Raw genomic sequence first — 13,128 nt, forward strand, 5'->3', positions numbered from 1 at the left:
ACTTTCTTCTTTACCACAACGTCCAGATGACTAATTTCGTTGTAGCTTTCAAATACCAGATGGCACTATTCCTTGTCACAACAATCAGACGTCCAAACTCGTTGGAGCTTTCAAGTATCAGATGACTTTCTCCTTTATATATATATATATATACATATATATACATATATATACACAGAGAGAGAGAGAGAGAGAGAATATGACAAAACGGATAGCACAGTACAACTTATCATAAGGATAATTGTAGCTTGTAGCTTTCAATCTTACACTCGATCCAAAGAATATCGAGGCAAGGGACGGTAAAAGGTCTTTTTAAGCAGAATGGATGCAGGAATTGTCTGGCGGAAAACCTGAAAGCACACAATGAGCAAGTCCGAATGGCTGACGAGGTTGTAGTGTGTTGTTCTATGAGTTACTCAAGGTCCAGGCAAGGATTACATAAAACCGTTAGGCGAATGAACTCAATTATCTTAGTCACGAAATTGAAAGAGAAGGCGTTGGACAGTCAAAGGGCAACGCGAAGTTATATTGCTACATGACAGCGCTACGTCTCATATTGTTTTACAGACCCACCAACGCTTACGAACTCCCAATAAGAAACCTACCCCACCCAGCATATAGGTCGGACGTCGTTTTATCTGATTTCACTCGTTTTCGGTCAATGTAGAAGAGCCAGAAAGACAAATACTTCAGGACAGGGCTGGAAGTCCGCACAAGGGTCGAAGAACAAATGATTTCACTTCTGGACAAAAAGCGGAAGCACAGAGCCTTTTTACTTCGCGGAGTACATTAGATGCAAGATAGAAAGATGGCCGAAAGTGGTAAGAAGCAAAAAACACTACTTTAACTAAGATGAACTCAATTGTTCAATGAAAGTGACAAAATACGACGGGAGTTTTCCACTTATTTAGTCTATATAGTAAAAAAATATATGCTTCTATCCAACAGTCTACATACTTGTGTTAAGGATCCTACGAGTATGTATCACTGACATTTTATACAAAGTAGGAAAATTATTAAACGTATGCTCTTCTCTAAATGCGACCCGTACATTTGCAGCTGCGTAAGACAGGTCATAATCGAACTGCTGCTCATTGAGGACTAGACACGGAAACGTTCTATGGATCCTTACTTCTCAGGCCACTGGCTAGTGCCAAATAGATTAATAACCGTAAGTGGTTTGCCTTGGCTCACTGCACAATAAACGTTTGGCATTTTGATAAAATACTTAATTATAAGGCCTAAAAAGCTACTAAAAATAGCACGACACGCGTCCACATCACGCTGGACGTATGCGAACGAAAACTTCTGATTGCCACGGCGTTGGTTGCTGAGCTGTACCGTTAAATGCGTTCCGGTAGTACACTATATTTATTTGATATTGTTGCATACATTTAAATGGAAGACGGTTTTGATCACGTTCTATTATTTTTTTGTATCACGTATAAGTAAATATATATAAATATATATAATGTCGTATTTTATTCCAAAGCTAATTGATGTATCTATTGATTGGCATGTAACGAAACACAAAAGTTATCTAGGTTCCTATCGGCAATTTAGAAATTTTAAAAATATTTTTGAATTAAATTAAAGGTAATAGGACTCAAATAATTAGGTTAGTATATAAACACTAGTGTCACGATTAACCTAAAGAAGGTGATAATAAGATAAATTCGAACAAATCATAGAATGATTGTTTTATAAATCATATCCAAGTTACGTTATAGCGGTCGAATTTCAGGTTCGTTTTACGTTCCACTCGCTTAATATCGAAAGACCCTAATGTACTTGCCTTACTTCCAAGTAGGAAATCACATCTCTTTTTTATAATTGTTTGTCGTCGCCAAATCCCTTTTGGAATTGGCTGAACCGCAAATATCGTTTCTAGATGCTTGCACTCATGAACAAGGACGAACATAGGTCGCTGGAAAAGGTCCAAGTTTCAACATGAAGATGGCGTTGCTTCTTAGATATATGCAGGTCATATAATCGTTATGGCGTTAAACAACTAGTGGCCATTTTAGCTACGCTGGCCACTCAATCGTTACCCGACAGTTGTTTTTGTCAATCGATATCAATGTTTTCGTTCAATGAAAGGTGTTGAATATCGAGCCATTATCACATTCTTGCATTGGAAAAACAATCTGTCTGCGTAGCTTAAAATCAAGATGGACGTCGCTCGCAGAAGTTCGGCATCGTGAAATGTCTCGATAGTTAAATTTCGACATTGTCGCATTAGCTTAGTTGACTATGGAAGTGTGGGACGAACAAAACATGCTAGCACAAACGAAAAAATCGGAAAACTTCACCAAAATATACTAAATAAGCGCTCCTAAAGGCCCGCTGGAGTAGTGTAGGTTAAATGAGCGGAAATTTTGGCGTCGATCAATACCTGCAGATGAAAGGTCCATATACAATAACACTCCTTAACCAAACAGTTCACTTCGAAGAGTAAATCAGTCGGGAAAAAAAGTGAAGATTTTCTCGTCGATCAACTACCACTTTCAAAAAATTACAACTGAACAAGAAGACTATGTTAAGAGCTAAAAGAGCATTTAATAAAAAGACGCGGTCGCATCTATCATGGGCTGGAAACCTACCAAACTGTGAAAGTATTTGCTCTGCATGTGCACATACTTCTCGTCTATCGTTAATACCGTACATTTACCCGATTCAAACATGTGCTCACTCGTCGCTACTCACTATGGCTAATTACAGCCTTATATGACCAATCTCAGAGAGATATGGTATATATATTTTAACCATTGGCCTTTGCCGCAGCATCGAAGGCGGAAACTCAACACAAGAACTGTCGAAGTTTCCCTCGTGGTATCGTTGCCGCTAGGAAAATGACAGGTCAGTTAATCCACTGACTCATTACAGGAACCCACAATTGTTGGCGAAGGCAAGTAATATAGGTGTTCGGCTTGTATGATTCTATTAAAGTGTTGCCCCGTTAGCATATGTGTGTCAAAACGATATATGGAGAAGCAATATAATAGCAAACCCGATTGAACACAAACCTAATGATCGTTTTCACGTATCGATCCATTAAGCCAATTCCACTGGGTCAGCATCAGAAGCGAAAGAAAAAGGGACAAGATACGATTATGATAACAACGTCCAACAAGACCCCTTTATCACGAATATACCGAAATATTCCTAGATAATTCAGGAGAATCACGAGAGAGTCTAGCTCATAGTAATAGAAGCACCCCATAAACAAGTACCGCTCGTCGTGGACATACTGACATATAAGTAGGTAGTCTACTAGAATCCGAAGGAGGTTAAGATTATGGTGATAAAGGCTCCTTATCGAGGAGTACCTAATTTCATAAACATATCGACACAATCCTAGGTAATTTAGGAGAATCAGGAGAAGGTCTATATTATAGCGACACGGCCACCTTATTAACGAATAGTGACGAAGACGCCTGCGGCAAAAATTTAAGTTTTCCAATAGACAGAAATTAGGAAACAACCACGGACACGAACTTATCCATTGACGCCAGCATAAGCACCGACCTTAAGACAAAGGCAGACGAAGCTGACCTGGCCGCTGTTACGGAACAAGAGTACGATGTCTCGACACAAACATCATAAATACAAAAAAAGAAACGTAACAAGAATGCAAAAAAATGTAAAGACGAAAAAGAGCTACAAGAGGTAGCGCAGCCAACAGGGCACAAAAATCATCATTGACGTAGGCATGACCGGTGAGCTGGGTTTAACCATGTATGTGTAATTAACACTAGAAAAAAACTCGATGAAACAACCAGCCCTTATACCAGCCAGGTTGTAAATAATGACTTTTTTTTGACCGCTGTGCACAATGCCTCGAACGATTGCCCCTACTAACTTCCTAACCGCAGTATCCGATGGACAGTGCAGCAGTTCACTGGAACGCATAAGGTCAGGCTAGTCTTGTTTCCAAGAGAGGAAGCATTTGACGAATGTGTAGGAACGGATAAATAGTTATCCTGCTTTATATCAGTACCAGCAAAAATGATTCCGATTAATAAACCAACTAATTAGGACTATTTGACTTTTAGACAGTTCACTAACTCGAAAACGAAATATTAAGAGATCTCGTTTTATCTAAAGAGTCCATTAAGCGCCCGCTCACATAAACTGTGCCTCTAACACTGCCGTTAAGAATTACCTTAGAAGATCGGTCTTTTTTGCACAAAAAATCATATATCGAAGTGTGACCACTTCGCTTGTCCCTGAGTTTAGTGGGCAGCCACTGCGCTATTAGAGAGACACGGTGTGCATCAGCAGGGTCAAAACGAACCTTGGTCGGGTCCGTATCCATCCAATGATCCCCTGATAAATTTTGAATGCACAACCTCAGTCGCCTCAATGTGTCCCTGAGGAGATCTCTAAATGTTGCAGTAGAACCTTAAATTCAATTCATATATTTTCTCAGTCGGAATTATAAAACTAAAGACACGATTTATTTTTATTTCACAGGTGTTATTACTAAATGTAAGAGCATTGGGACCGGTAAGTCAATATAATCATCGTATGATTAGATGGAATCTAAATCAAGCTTGTAGTAAGATTGTATGTTATGAGGATAATTCACTTTCAAGCAAGAATTTATACTATTTTAATAGATACACATTCTGCAGATAGAGTTGTGTCCCTTACGGTTGTTTCCAATGTCGTGGATGGTCAGAAAAACTGCCTTTTTCTCCAGGTTCTCGATGTCTCCCTGAAAGCACGAAAACAATACTGTTACCTGTCCAGCTTACACAACATTTAGGCTATGCCAATCTAGCCTGTAGAAGACCTTAAAGCTTTTAATTATTGGCAACGGGTTAGTAGTACCTGCTTCCTATTTATAATACAGGCCTAGTGGATTTCTGTGTAGCTCAAACGTCATATGAACCTAAAAAGGCTAAATCCATAATGTATTGCGACGTGCTCATAATACTATCATCAAAATAACCAACAAAAATCGTGAAGATCCAAACGTATGAATGGGGCGCAATACCTTTTCGATTGGTTTATATATAGTCAAGTGGGACATATATGTTCAAATGACGAAATTATAAGTACGGCACCGCAAACAGGCGATCTATAGAGAAATTAGTGTTCGTAATTTGTTTGCAGCTCTCAGTCGATTGCATTAAACAAGTTTATATCACTTAATAATTCTACTGTCAGATATGGACCTATCAAATCGAATTTCGACACGGTCACGTAAAGCGTTCCTCTTCATGATTTTACCTGCCGTGGACCATAAAATCGGGCCTGTTGGCCATATTATATATTAGTTGGCTATAAAGCCATATCATAACCTATCGGCTCTATGTCTAGCGTGATCAAGGAACAGCTGCGAATCAAAAAAGGACCCTTGCTCATTATAGGGAGTACGTCTTGCGTGCAGTTCGGCTTGCACAATTGTCAGCTTTTCCGCTATCCAGTTAGAGGCTTGTGCCGAAACAGGCCGACTCGCAAGTGTGGATTCAACGAGAGATACGGCACTTAAAAGTAGCGGATTTATATAATATGGAGATAATTATTACAAGAAAAAAGACCGAGAGGCTTGAGACTGAATAACAGCATCACCCTGATTTTGTATCATTGCTAATGAAATTAAATAAACAATATCAGGTGGTATTATAGTACCTTATGGTATATATTATACACAATATATTATATACCGTTATATTAGATAAACCACGTATACTAGGAATATAACGTCGCAATGTACCAGTAAGTTTGCTAAGGAAGAAGACGCTTTCACATTTTAAGTAGGGATCGCGGAAGGATACACGGGACCGTTAGGTAGTGTAAAAAAGTGTCACGCGAAGGTTTGTTGTACCTAAGATAGACACTCATTTACAGCTGAATGCTTATTCTTCCTATTACTGCATATTTACAGATAGTTAATTAAGTGCCCAGTGGCGGCCGTTGAATAATGAATATCTAACGTTTATGGCTTTTTTTTTTGTTGGCCGGCTTTTCGTGTGAGATCTATAGCGTTTTACTCCGCGTTTAGGATATTCATACAGAAAAAGATTTAATGCATCATTTGGCTTACCTGGACGTGAACATGTAGTTTTCCGCAGTTCTTTGTAGTAACTTCGATGCTCTGTGGAGGTGGGATAAGAAAAATCTGTCAGAAGTACTCGTACTGTTCCTATTGGGCAACTAATAGGCCGACTGGTAATTTAATAGGCGCTAGCAGGAGCTTGTAAACACGTGTACAGCAATGATTGAAACAACGAGAGAATCAAACCTTGGTTTATATGGTAGAAAACATTTGACGATCCGGATTCGTTACACATGATATCATATCTACTCTAATGTGAATTTAATAAAAAAAATTATATATATATAACAAACACGCTTATATATGCATGAGCCTATTAAACTATTCGACGGCCTCTACGCTAATGTTGTGCGCGAACGAAATCCCTAAAAGCCAGTGCTATAGGTGAGCATGATATCAGCAAACAGTTCTGATGAACTGTTTCGACATGACGTACGCAAAACGTAAAACAAAAAGGTGTATGTGTACGTATACGCGGTCAAATTTGAAATGAAACTTATCGTAACCAGTGTAACTTATGAATCTGATTTAATTCAATTCGTATATTTATTGTAAATATACGAGCGTATCTAGAGCGTTAACTTCTGTTATTATTGTTACTATTACATTAATAAATGCTCTTGATGTGTATCATAGGCTTCAGGAAGATATTTAACAAATCAAAAATCTATCGTGCATTGGAAAAGATCCCATAGCATTTTTCTCATCCTAGTTGATTCCGGAATCTCATGGCTATTGTACATTTTTGCTAAGAACATGACAGTGAAAAGAGCTCGTATAAATTTCATTTTCAGTAATATGTTTGAAGACGTTCCGCCGTTTTTAGCTAATCATCCGAAGAGAGCGCAATATCGTATGCAAGTGCTTTGTTATGATTAGATATACGTATGCACCCGTGTGTATTGACGCAGATTGCACAGTTCAGCTCTTATCAACGCGCGCCATTTATTATCTAGCTATAATATTTCATTGTTGACGTAATCGTTAACAATACAATCTAAGAAGGTGGCGTCAAAGTCGGTAGAAGAAGGCCAATAGCTCATTTCACACAATGCCATTCTGAACGGCCAGCGAATTACTTTCCTGGCGACGTTTTGCCTATGTCCGGCAAATACATAGGCACACACCCAGGCGTGTGCAGGGGGAAGGGTATCGCCACCCTTCTTGCCCCTTGAGCGTTGCTTTCGACGAAGGACGAACAGCTTCCTAAACTGGCAATCTTTTTGCATCAGCAAAGGCATTTTTTTATAGAATTTGCTTAGATAATAAATAAACGAATTCCATAGAATGGCATAGAAATGACAGCGTCGTACGTGCACGGTGCTGAATTTAACCGATTCACATATCTAGCGTGTTATTAGATGAAAGAAAAGCGCGGTCAAATTTGAACGGCAGATACTGTTTTTGCTATTCTAGTTCAATATGCCACGTTCGTTGCATCGCGTATACGCATTGTAGAGCGGGTGCGCGATGGCCGGCGCCAGAAATACCAGGCAGATGTTTTAGACGGGGCACTGCCACTGTGCAGCCAGGGACCAACACAGTTACTGCTGTTACTTTTATTGCTACCAAAGATGTAGCAGGACCGATTTCCACCGCTAGAGCGCGGACTATGTTTTGCCGAGACGACCTAGTGCCAGTATCACTGTAACATTAAAACTGACTCAACTATAGGCGGCACTTTAGTTAATATGGTAGTCGTGCTCTGGGAACACGGTGTAGTCGACTAGCAGAGACGTGGATGAGAGTTCAATCAGTAGGCAACAGGCTTACTGAGTAGGAAAACGTGCTCCAAAAACGACGGTTCCGGTGACACTGACCTTAACCGCACGCGATCGGTCTTTCATTTGGATATATCGGTGTAGTGTACTTCTATAACGAATAATGATGTCGATGACATAGTCTGATAATAGTTATCTGTATTGAATAACGAAATGTCTAGATCTGCTTTGTTTATCTTTTACGACATGCGGTAAGACTTTTTTTAGGTCGATAGTATCGTGTCTAATGTGTGCAATAATGTTTTATACAATATTCCGATATGATGTCGTATGAGTCAGTTCGGGACCAACGAATTTTTAGCCTGTGAACAGCAGCCGAGTCAGAATACTAACAGAGCATGTGTCGGTAACGGTGACGTGCAGCGATAGCAATAATCTATGTCAAGCCCTGTTGCTTGATACACGTTTGGAGCGTATCCAGAATAGCTACATTCAACGAACGACGATAAAAACCTCGTCTATTATGGCATCTGCATTTACGATACGGTAACTGGCTTATTTCAGTGGCACCACACATAAGTGATCAAGCCAGCACGTTTTGCTTTATGGAAGTTACGAATGGTGTCGTCCCCGTTCCGATGCCTTATACCGATATATAACAAAGCAGTCGGCATCAATACCTAAACAAGGTGTACCTTCTCATCATTCTAACCTTCAGGAAGCCAAGATTAAGATACTTAAGTAACTTGTTGACAAACTACGAGGCACTTCCCACGAAGCAGCTTCGCCTTACATTATTAAAAAAAAATTGGCATGAAATTATGATAACATTCGATTACTGGTTCGATTTCGCGCCCACGAAATCTTTTCAACGCTTTCTTCCGACGTTGCTTGTCCGGACGGAAAAGGAGATGTTTATGTCCATTTCATAGTTCTCTGCGGAACACCTTTGTGAGCGTTAAGAAATAACGTATTTCTTGGCAGAGTCGAAAAGACAAGCCAAACCCTGAGCTGCAACACTTAAAGAATTGTTCATGCAGCGGGAAATATTGAATATAAGCGAAGCTGGCTTGAGCGCGTTGATTCGGACGCGAACCGTTCGATGTGGTCGCTGAGGGACTGGGTCACAATAGTGTATTTGCTTAACATTGCCTTTGGAACATAATTGAAGAACTGGGCTTATAAACGACGTCCTGTCGGCATTTGACAATCATTTTAATTACTAGGCCTGCTGCTAAGCCGCTATACCGTCCGTAACGCCATATCGTTATACACGCAAAATCGTAACCTAGCTAGTTAGCTAAAAAACTAGTCTAGCTAGGATGAAATCCTGTTGGTACCATGTCCTGACGACACCCCGTCCTCTAATGCGGTTCGAAATTTTGGAGGCGTTCTTTACGCAGCGCGAAAATTGACATCCCTGTAGATGGTATAATATTTTGTGTCGGCCAAAAGTTCACTGGACAATGATATTAGTGTCATTCATATAACACCTATGTATGGGTTCATAACCTATGTAGTAGTACCTATTTCGTGTGAGTTACGTACTGATTTTATCAGTTAGTAGTGCGGTATTCGCACGTGGTGCATCGCGTGAAGTCGGAAAGACTAATTTCAGGCCTCAAATGTGCGTGCTTTTGCCTTATTCTGTTCTGCTTGTGATTATTATAGCTACTCAATATTAATCGGTTTCACTTTTCTCACCAGGGTTTTGGTTAGGAGTTTCATGAGGCGCCTATATTGAAAAATCGTCGACAACAAGCATTTTACAACGAACAAAGAACAAAAAAAAAACAGTGAACATGGCTTTTGTTGCAAAACGCTACGCGGATTTACTTCGCAGGCATCCATGGAAGACCCAGTTGACAACTTCCGGTGCCCTGATGACCACGTCGGATCTAATATGTCAGAATGTCATCGAGAAAGAGAAACCATATGATCCTGTAAGAACAGCTCGTTATTTTATTCTTGGTACCTGCTGGGTCGGACCCATCATCCGAAAATGGTAGGTTTACAAACGCGATTGGTCAAAAAAGATACAGAAAATATCTGTCATGTCACTATTACTCGTGCTTCTGTCACAATCATAGGCTCTGGTACGATTTGTTAATGAACCTTTTGGTACATAAAAAAATACGATAGATACATTCTAATTTTTTGATACGTTTTGTTTCCACCGTTGCTCATCGATCATAGCCAAGAATAGGCTTTTTCGGTCAGTAGTTCACAGTACAACTCTTGCGTTCTTTCCAACATTGCGTATTCTTTCCCAAAAATTCGTTCTCGTCATGATGTATATTGGAAATATTTATCTGCCTGCAACAACAAGGCTGAGAGCAAATGAAGTTCTAGGATTTTCGCTACAAGAGGACTATAGTTATAGGCCGACATACGAATACATCTGACCTGCTGGTGCGTGTCATATATTTTTGAGCTGGCAGAAGGCCATTAGGAAGTCACCTACAAGTTAAAGCAACTTCGATCGTGTAACTGCGATTACTTTTTCTATAGGCTCACTTTACAACTCACTTTCCAATTCCTTAATGCTGGCTTACGAAGTCACAGGAACTTGGATTTACTCTGGAAGCCTCAGTCTAGCAACGGCTTTTCAAACGAAGAATTTCCTTCATGGTTTGAAATTGGTAGATTTCAGCCACTTTCCACATCCTTTGTACGAATAGAAATGCAAATTATCTTTCTGGCCATATCTTGCCCCATACGTCGAGTGATTGTGAAGTCCATGGATATCTTTCAGTCCATAGGGTCATTTCACAGCAATTACAGATGGCAAACTACGACGCCCGGCGATTGCAGTATGACTAGTGTTGTCCTTCTACTGGGCAAAACGCACAACCAAGGCCATCGCCGGAAGCATCCGCAAATAACGGCTCTTACCGTCTCGTCCGATCGTTCGGTCATAACAGCGTCTAGATGGACGAAGTCACGCTACAAAGAAAGACGATGAGGGATAAAGTGCGGGCCGCGTTCATAGAATTATCTTGTAGCGTTCAGCGTCATCATTGACTTAGGCAATGGTGTCTGCGGCTTCTCTCGATCAGTAGCGGTAACAATGTGAGAATTGTGTGTGTGACATAGAGTATGGCCTGAGATCCGGGCTCAAACTTGCAACGAACTCAGTATCATTATCACTACGATCAGCACAACTATACTGTCAGTATCATAATTAAAAGACTGAAGTTTATAGTGGATGTACATTAACATGGACAGTAGCGTCGCCAAGGAGCGAGATAGCGTCTATGAGATGCTAGAGATAGATCGTACCACGAATGACGTCGCTAGCTTGTCGTATCTCTGACTGATACTATCGGTGGTCATCGATTGCACTGTTGGAGATCATCGTCATGAGAGACGAAATAGGAAATAGGATGAATTGGGCTACGGGCGACGATTGTATGTCACCAATTTCACCTTTTTACGCCTACAGTCGGACCCCTAGCAGAAGTTCATTTTCCGTGTAGCGATGAGGGTCACTCACGACTTCAATGATTAGGTAGCGTGGATCGAGTATGATGAAACGGTCAACGATACAATCGACTTCGTCGATTTTTCTGTTCAAAGATGTGGCACAATAAGTCGTGCGGACTTTGAAATATTACTAGATCAAACAGATATCGTGATAGTGACCATTTATTATGAGAGAGAACATGTTTGTAAAATCTAGCCGCATCTAGCATTAATCTAGCTTGGTGAAAGCCAGGTAACTTGAAGGTGCTTATACTGGTACGACTCATATTTTAGGTATATATTCTTGGACAAGAAATTTCCAGGGCAGACTAAAATGGAGGCTTGCAAAAAGGTAGCTGTTGATCAACTGATTTTCGCGCCACCCTACCTGCACGGCGTTTTAGCGTTCCTCTCTGCCCTTGAGGTAAGTTTTCTCTCTGCTTAAGAGAAATTGTAAGAGGTTGGTCTTATAATTCATTGATGATTGACGCACGAACACAATTACAGACGGAACAGAGATCTTTTTACCTCTCCCTTGCAAACCAGTTCTATCCAACAATATTCTATACACAGCATCATTTTTACATAGGTCCTATCTTTGTTTTATTTCTCGAAATTAGCCTATTTACATCGACAGTTTGGTGACCAAACAAGAAATTCTAGAAAATTATCATTAAAAAGAGGGATTTTAGGCAAGTTTAAGGTTGTCGATCTGTGTGGTACATGTCGGAGCCGTTTCAGTTGCACTTTTGTAGCTTTTCGATGCCCCTTTTTCGCCCCCAGCTTGCGTCCCCGCTCTCTCTCTCTCTCTCTCTCTCTCTCTCTCTGGCAGACGAAATGGGCGTTTTGCGACTAAAGCTATTTCCGAATGCTATGTTGATGTTATTGACTTTTGAGACTATGACTCTCACTGCTCTTTCTGAGAAAAAGCAGCCCATTTACTTGATCTGGCCCCCGGATATGACTCAACCTTGTGATCGGCGAATCCCTCAGTTTGTCGGATAGTGTTTGTAACTATTTCGTCAGTTCCAGGATTTTGTGTTTTTTTGACACTTATGGAGAGATTATTTTTAACTTCTTAAATGCTATTTCTATTGGTAATATGCGATTTGTCAGCGTGCTGAAGTTTTGAGCTAGGTAGCCTAGAAATGCATGGTACGCTAAAGTGGGTTTTGCATCGTCTGAGGGAAGCAGTGCGTTTAACATTAAAAATGACGCACTCGTCGGATAAGCATAGAGTGAACCTTATGTCGCTGTAGACGTATACCTAAAAACTTTCAGACCGTTTTGTTGTCTGCAACGATTTATGCCATAGCCCAGTGGCAGTGGCGGGATGGGTTTCTGCTGCTAGCAGTGGAGATGTTCGAATGCTAACGTCGTATATCGCATTAACGGTCACCGCATCATTTTAAGGATAGCCTATGTTTCGGGCCCCCAAATCTATAGAATATTTTATTTGATGAAGGATTATATATTATTAGGCTTTGTTTGCCTTAAACTTCACATGGGTGTCAAAGTAACGAACTACTATGTTAGACGCAATGTCCGAGTTCGATAGCCTTCAGTTGTCGGCTTGACTGTAAAATAGGTATACCATAGCGGCATGTATTCAGTTGACTGTCGTCAGACAGATATTGCTCTGTTAATTGAAATTAATCCATTGAAGTGTTAGACAGTAAAGCTGCATGTGCCTGCAATCACCAACCAACGTTCAAACAAACAATTACTAATTCTTTTATTTTGTTACGCTGATTATAGTGTGAGATACACTAGCCTATGTTAAGTTAGAGCTATATAAAGGTGCCGGGTTTATTTTTTAGCATAAAGTGTTCTATACGTACATGAGTCGTTCGACGTTACATGAGTCGTTCGACG

At 40.3% G+C, this 13,128-nt stretch overlaps 2 protein-coding genes and 1 long non-coding RNA gene across 4 annotated transcripts in view; 2 read left to right on the plus strand and 1 right to left on the minus strand.

Annotated features, from left to right (window-relative positions):
* The window catches only part of LOC147752897 (uncharacterized), a 7,178-nt gene extending 6,009 nt beyond the window's left edge, over window positions 1-1,169 (plus strand). The window contains exons 2-3 of the long non-coding RNA XR_015312815.1: window positions 568-821; window positions 1,060-1,169. This is a non-coding gene — a long non-coding RNA (uncharacterized LOC147752897). The remainder of the gene's footprint in view (window positions 1-567; window positions 822-1,059) is intronic.
* LOC111264802 (uncharacterized protein ZK1073.1) overlaps window positions 1-13,128 on the minus strand; it is a 150,066-nt gene that overhangs the window by 14,044 nt on the left and 122,894 nt on the right. For both annotated transcript variants that reach the window (XM_086970213.1, XM_022840979.2), the window contains exons 2-3: window positions 6,056-6,106; window positions 4,657-4,720 (exon numbers count right to left, since the gene is read on the minus strand). In XM_086970213.1, coding sequence (XP_086826339.1) covers window positions 4,657-4,720; window positions 6,056-6,106 — 115 coding nt within the window. The remainder of the gene's footprint in view (window positions 1-4,656; window positions 4,721-6,055; window positions 6,107-13,128) is intronic.
* On the plus strand, window positions 7,350-11,677 carry LOC147752898 (mitochondrial inner membrane protein Mpv17-like; the record flags this gene model as incomplete). Its single annotated transcript, XM_086970214.1, is given in 3 exon segments — window positions 7,350-7,926; window positions 9,496-9,793; window positions 11,548-11,677. Coding segments are annotated over 2 exon segments (333 nt in total), but the record flags the coding sequence as incomplete, so codon positions are not given.

This window comes from Varroa jacobsoni, unplaced genomic scaffold (genome assembly GCF_002532875.2).
Source record: "Varroa jacobsoni isolate VJ856 unplaced genomic scaffold, vjacob_1.0 scaffold_900, whole genome shotgun sequence".
NCBI lineage: Eukaryota > Metazoa > Arthropoda > Arachnida > Mesostigmata > Varroidae > Varroa > Varroa jacobsoni.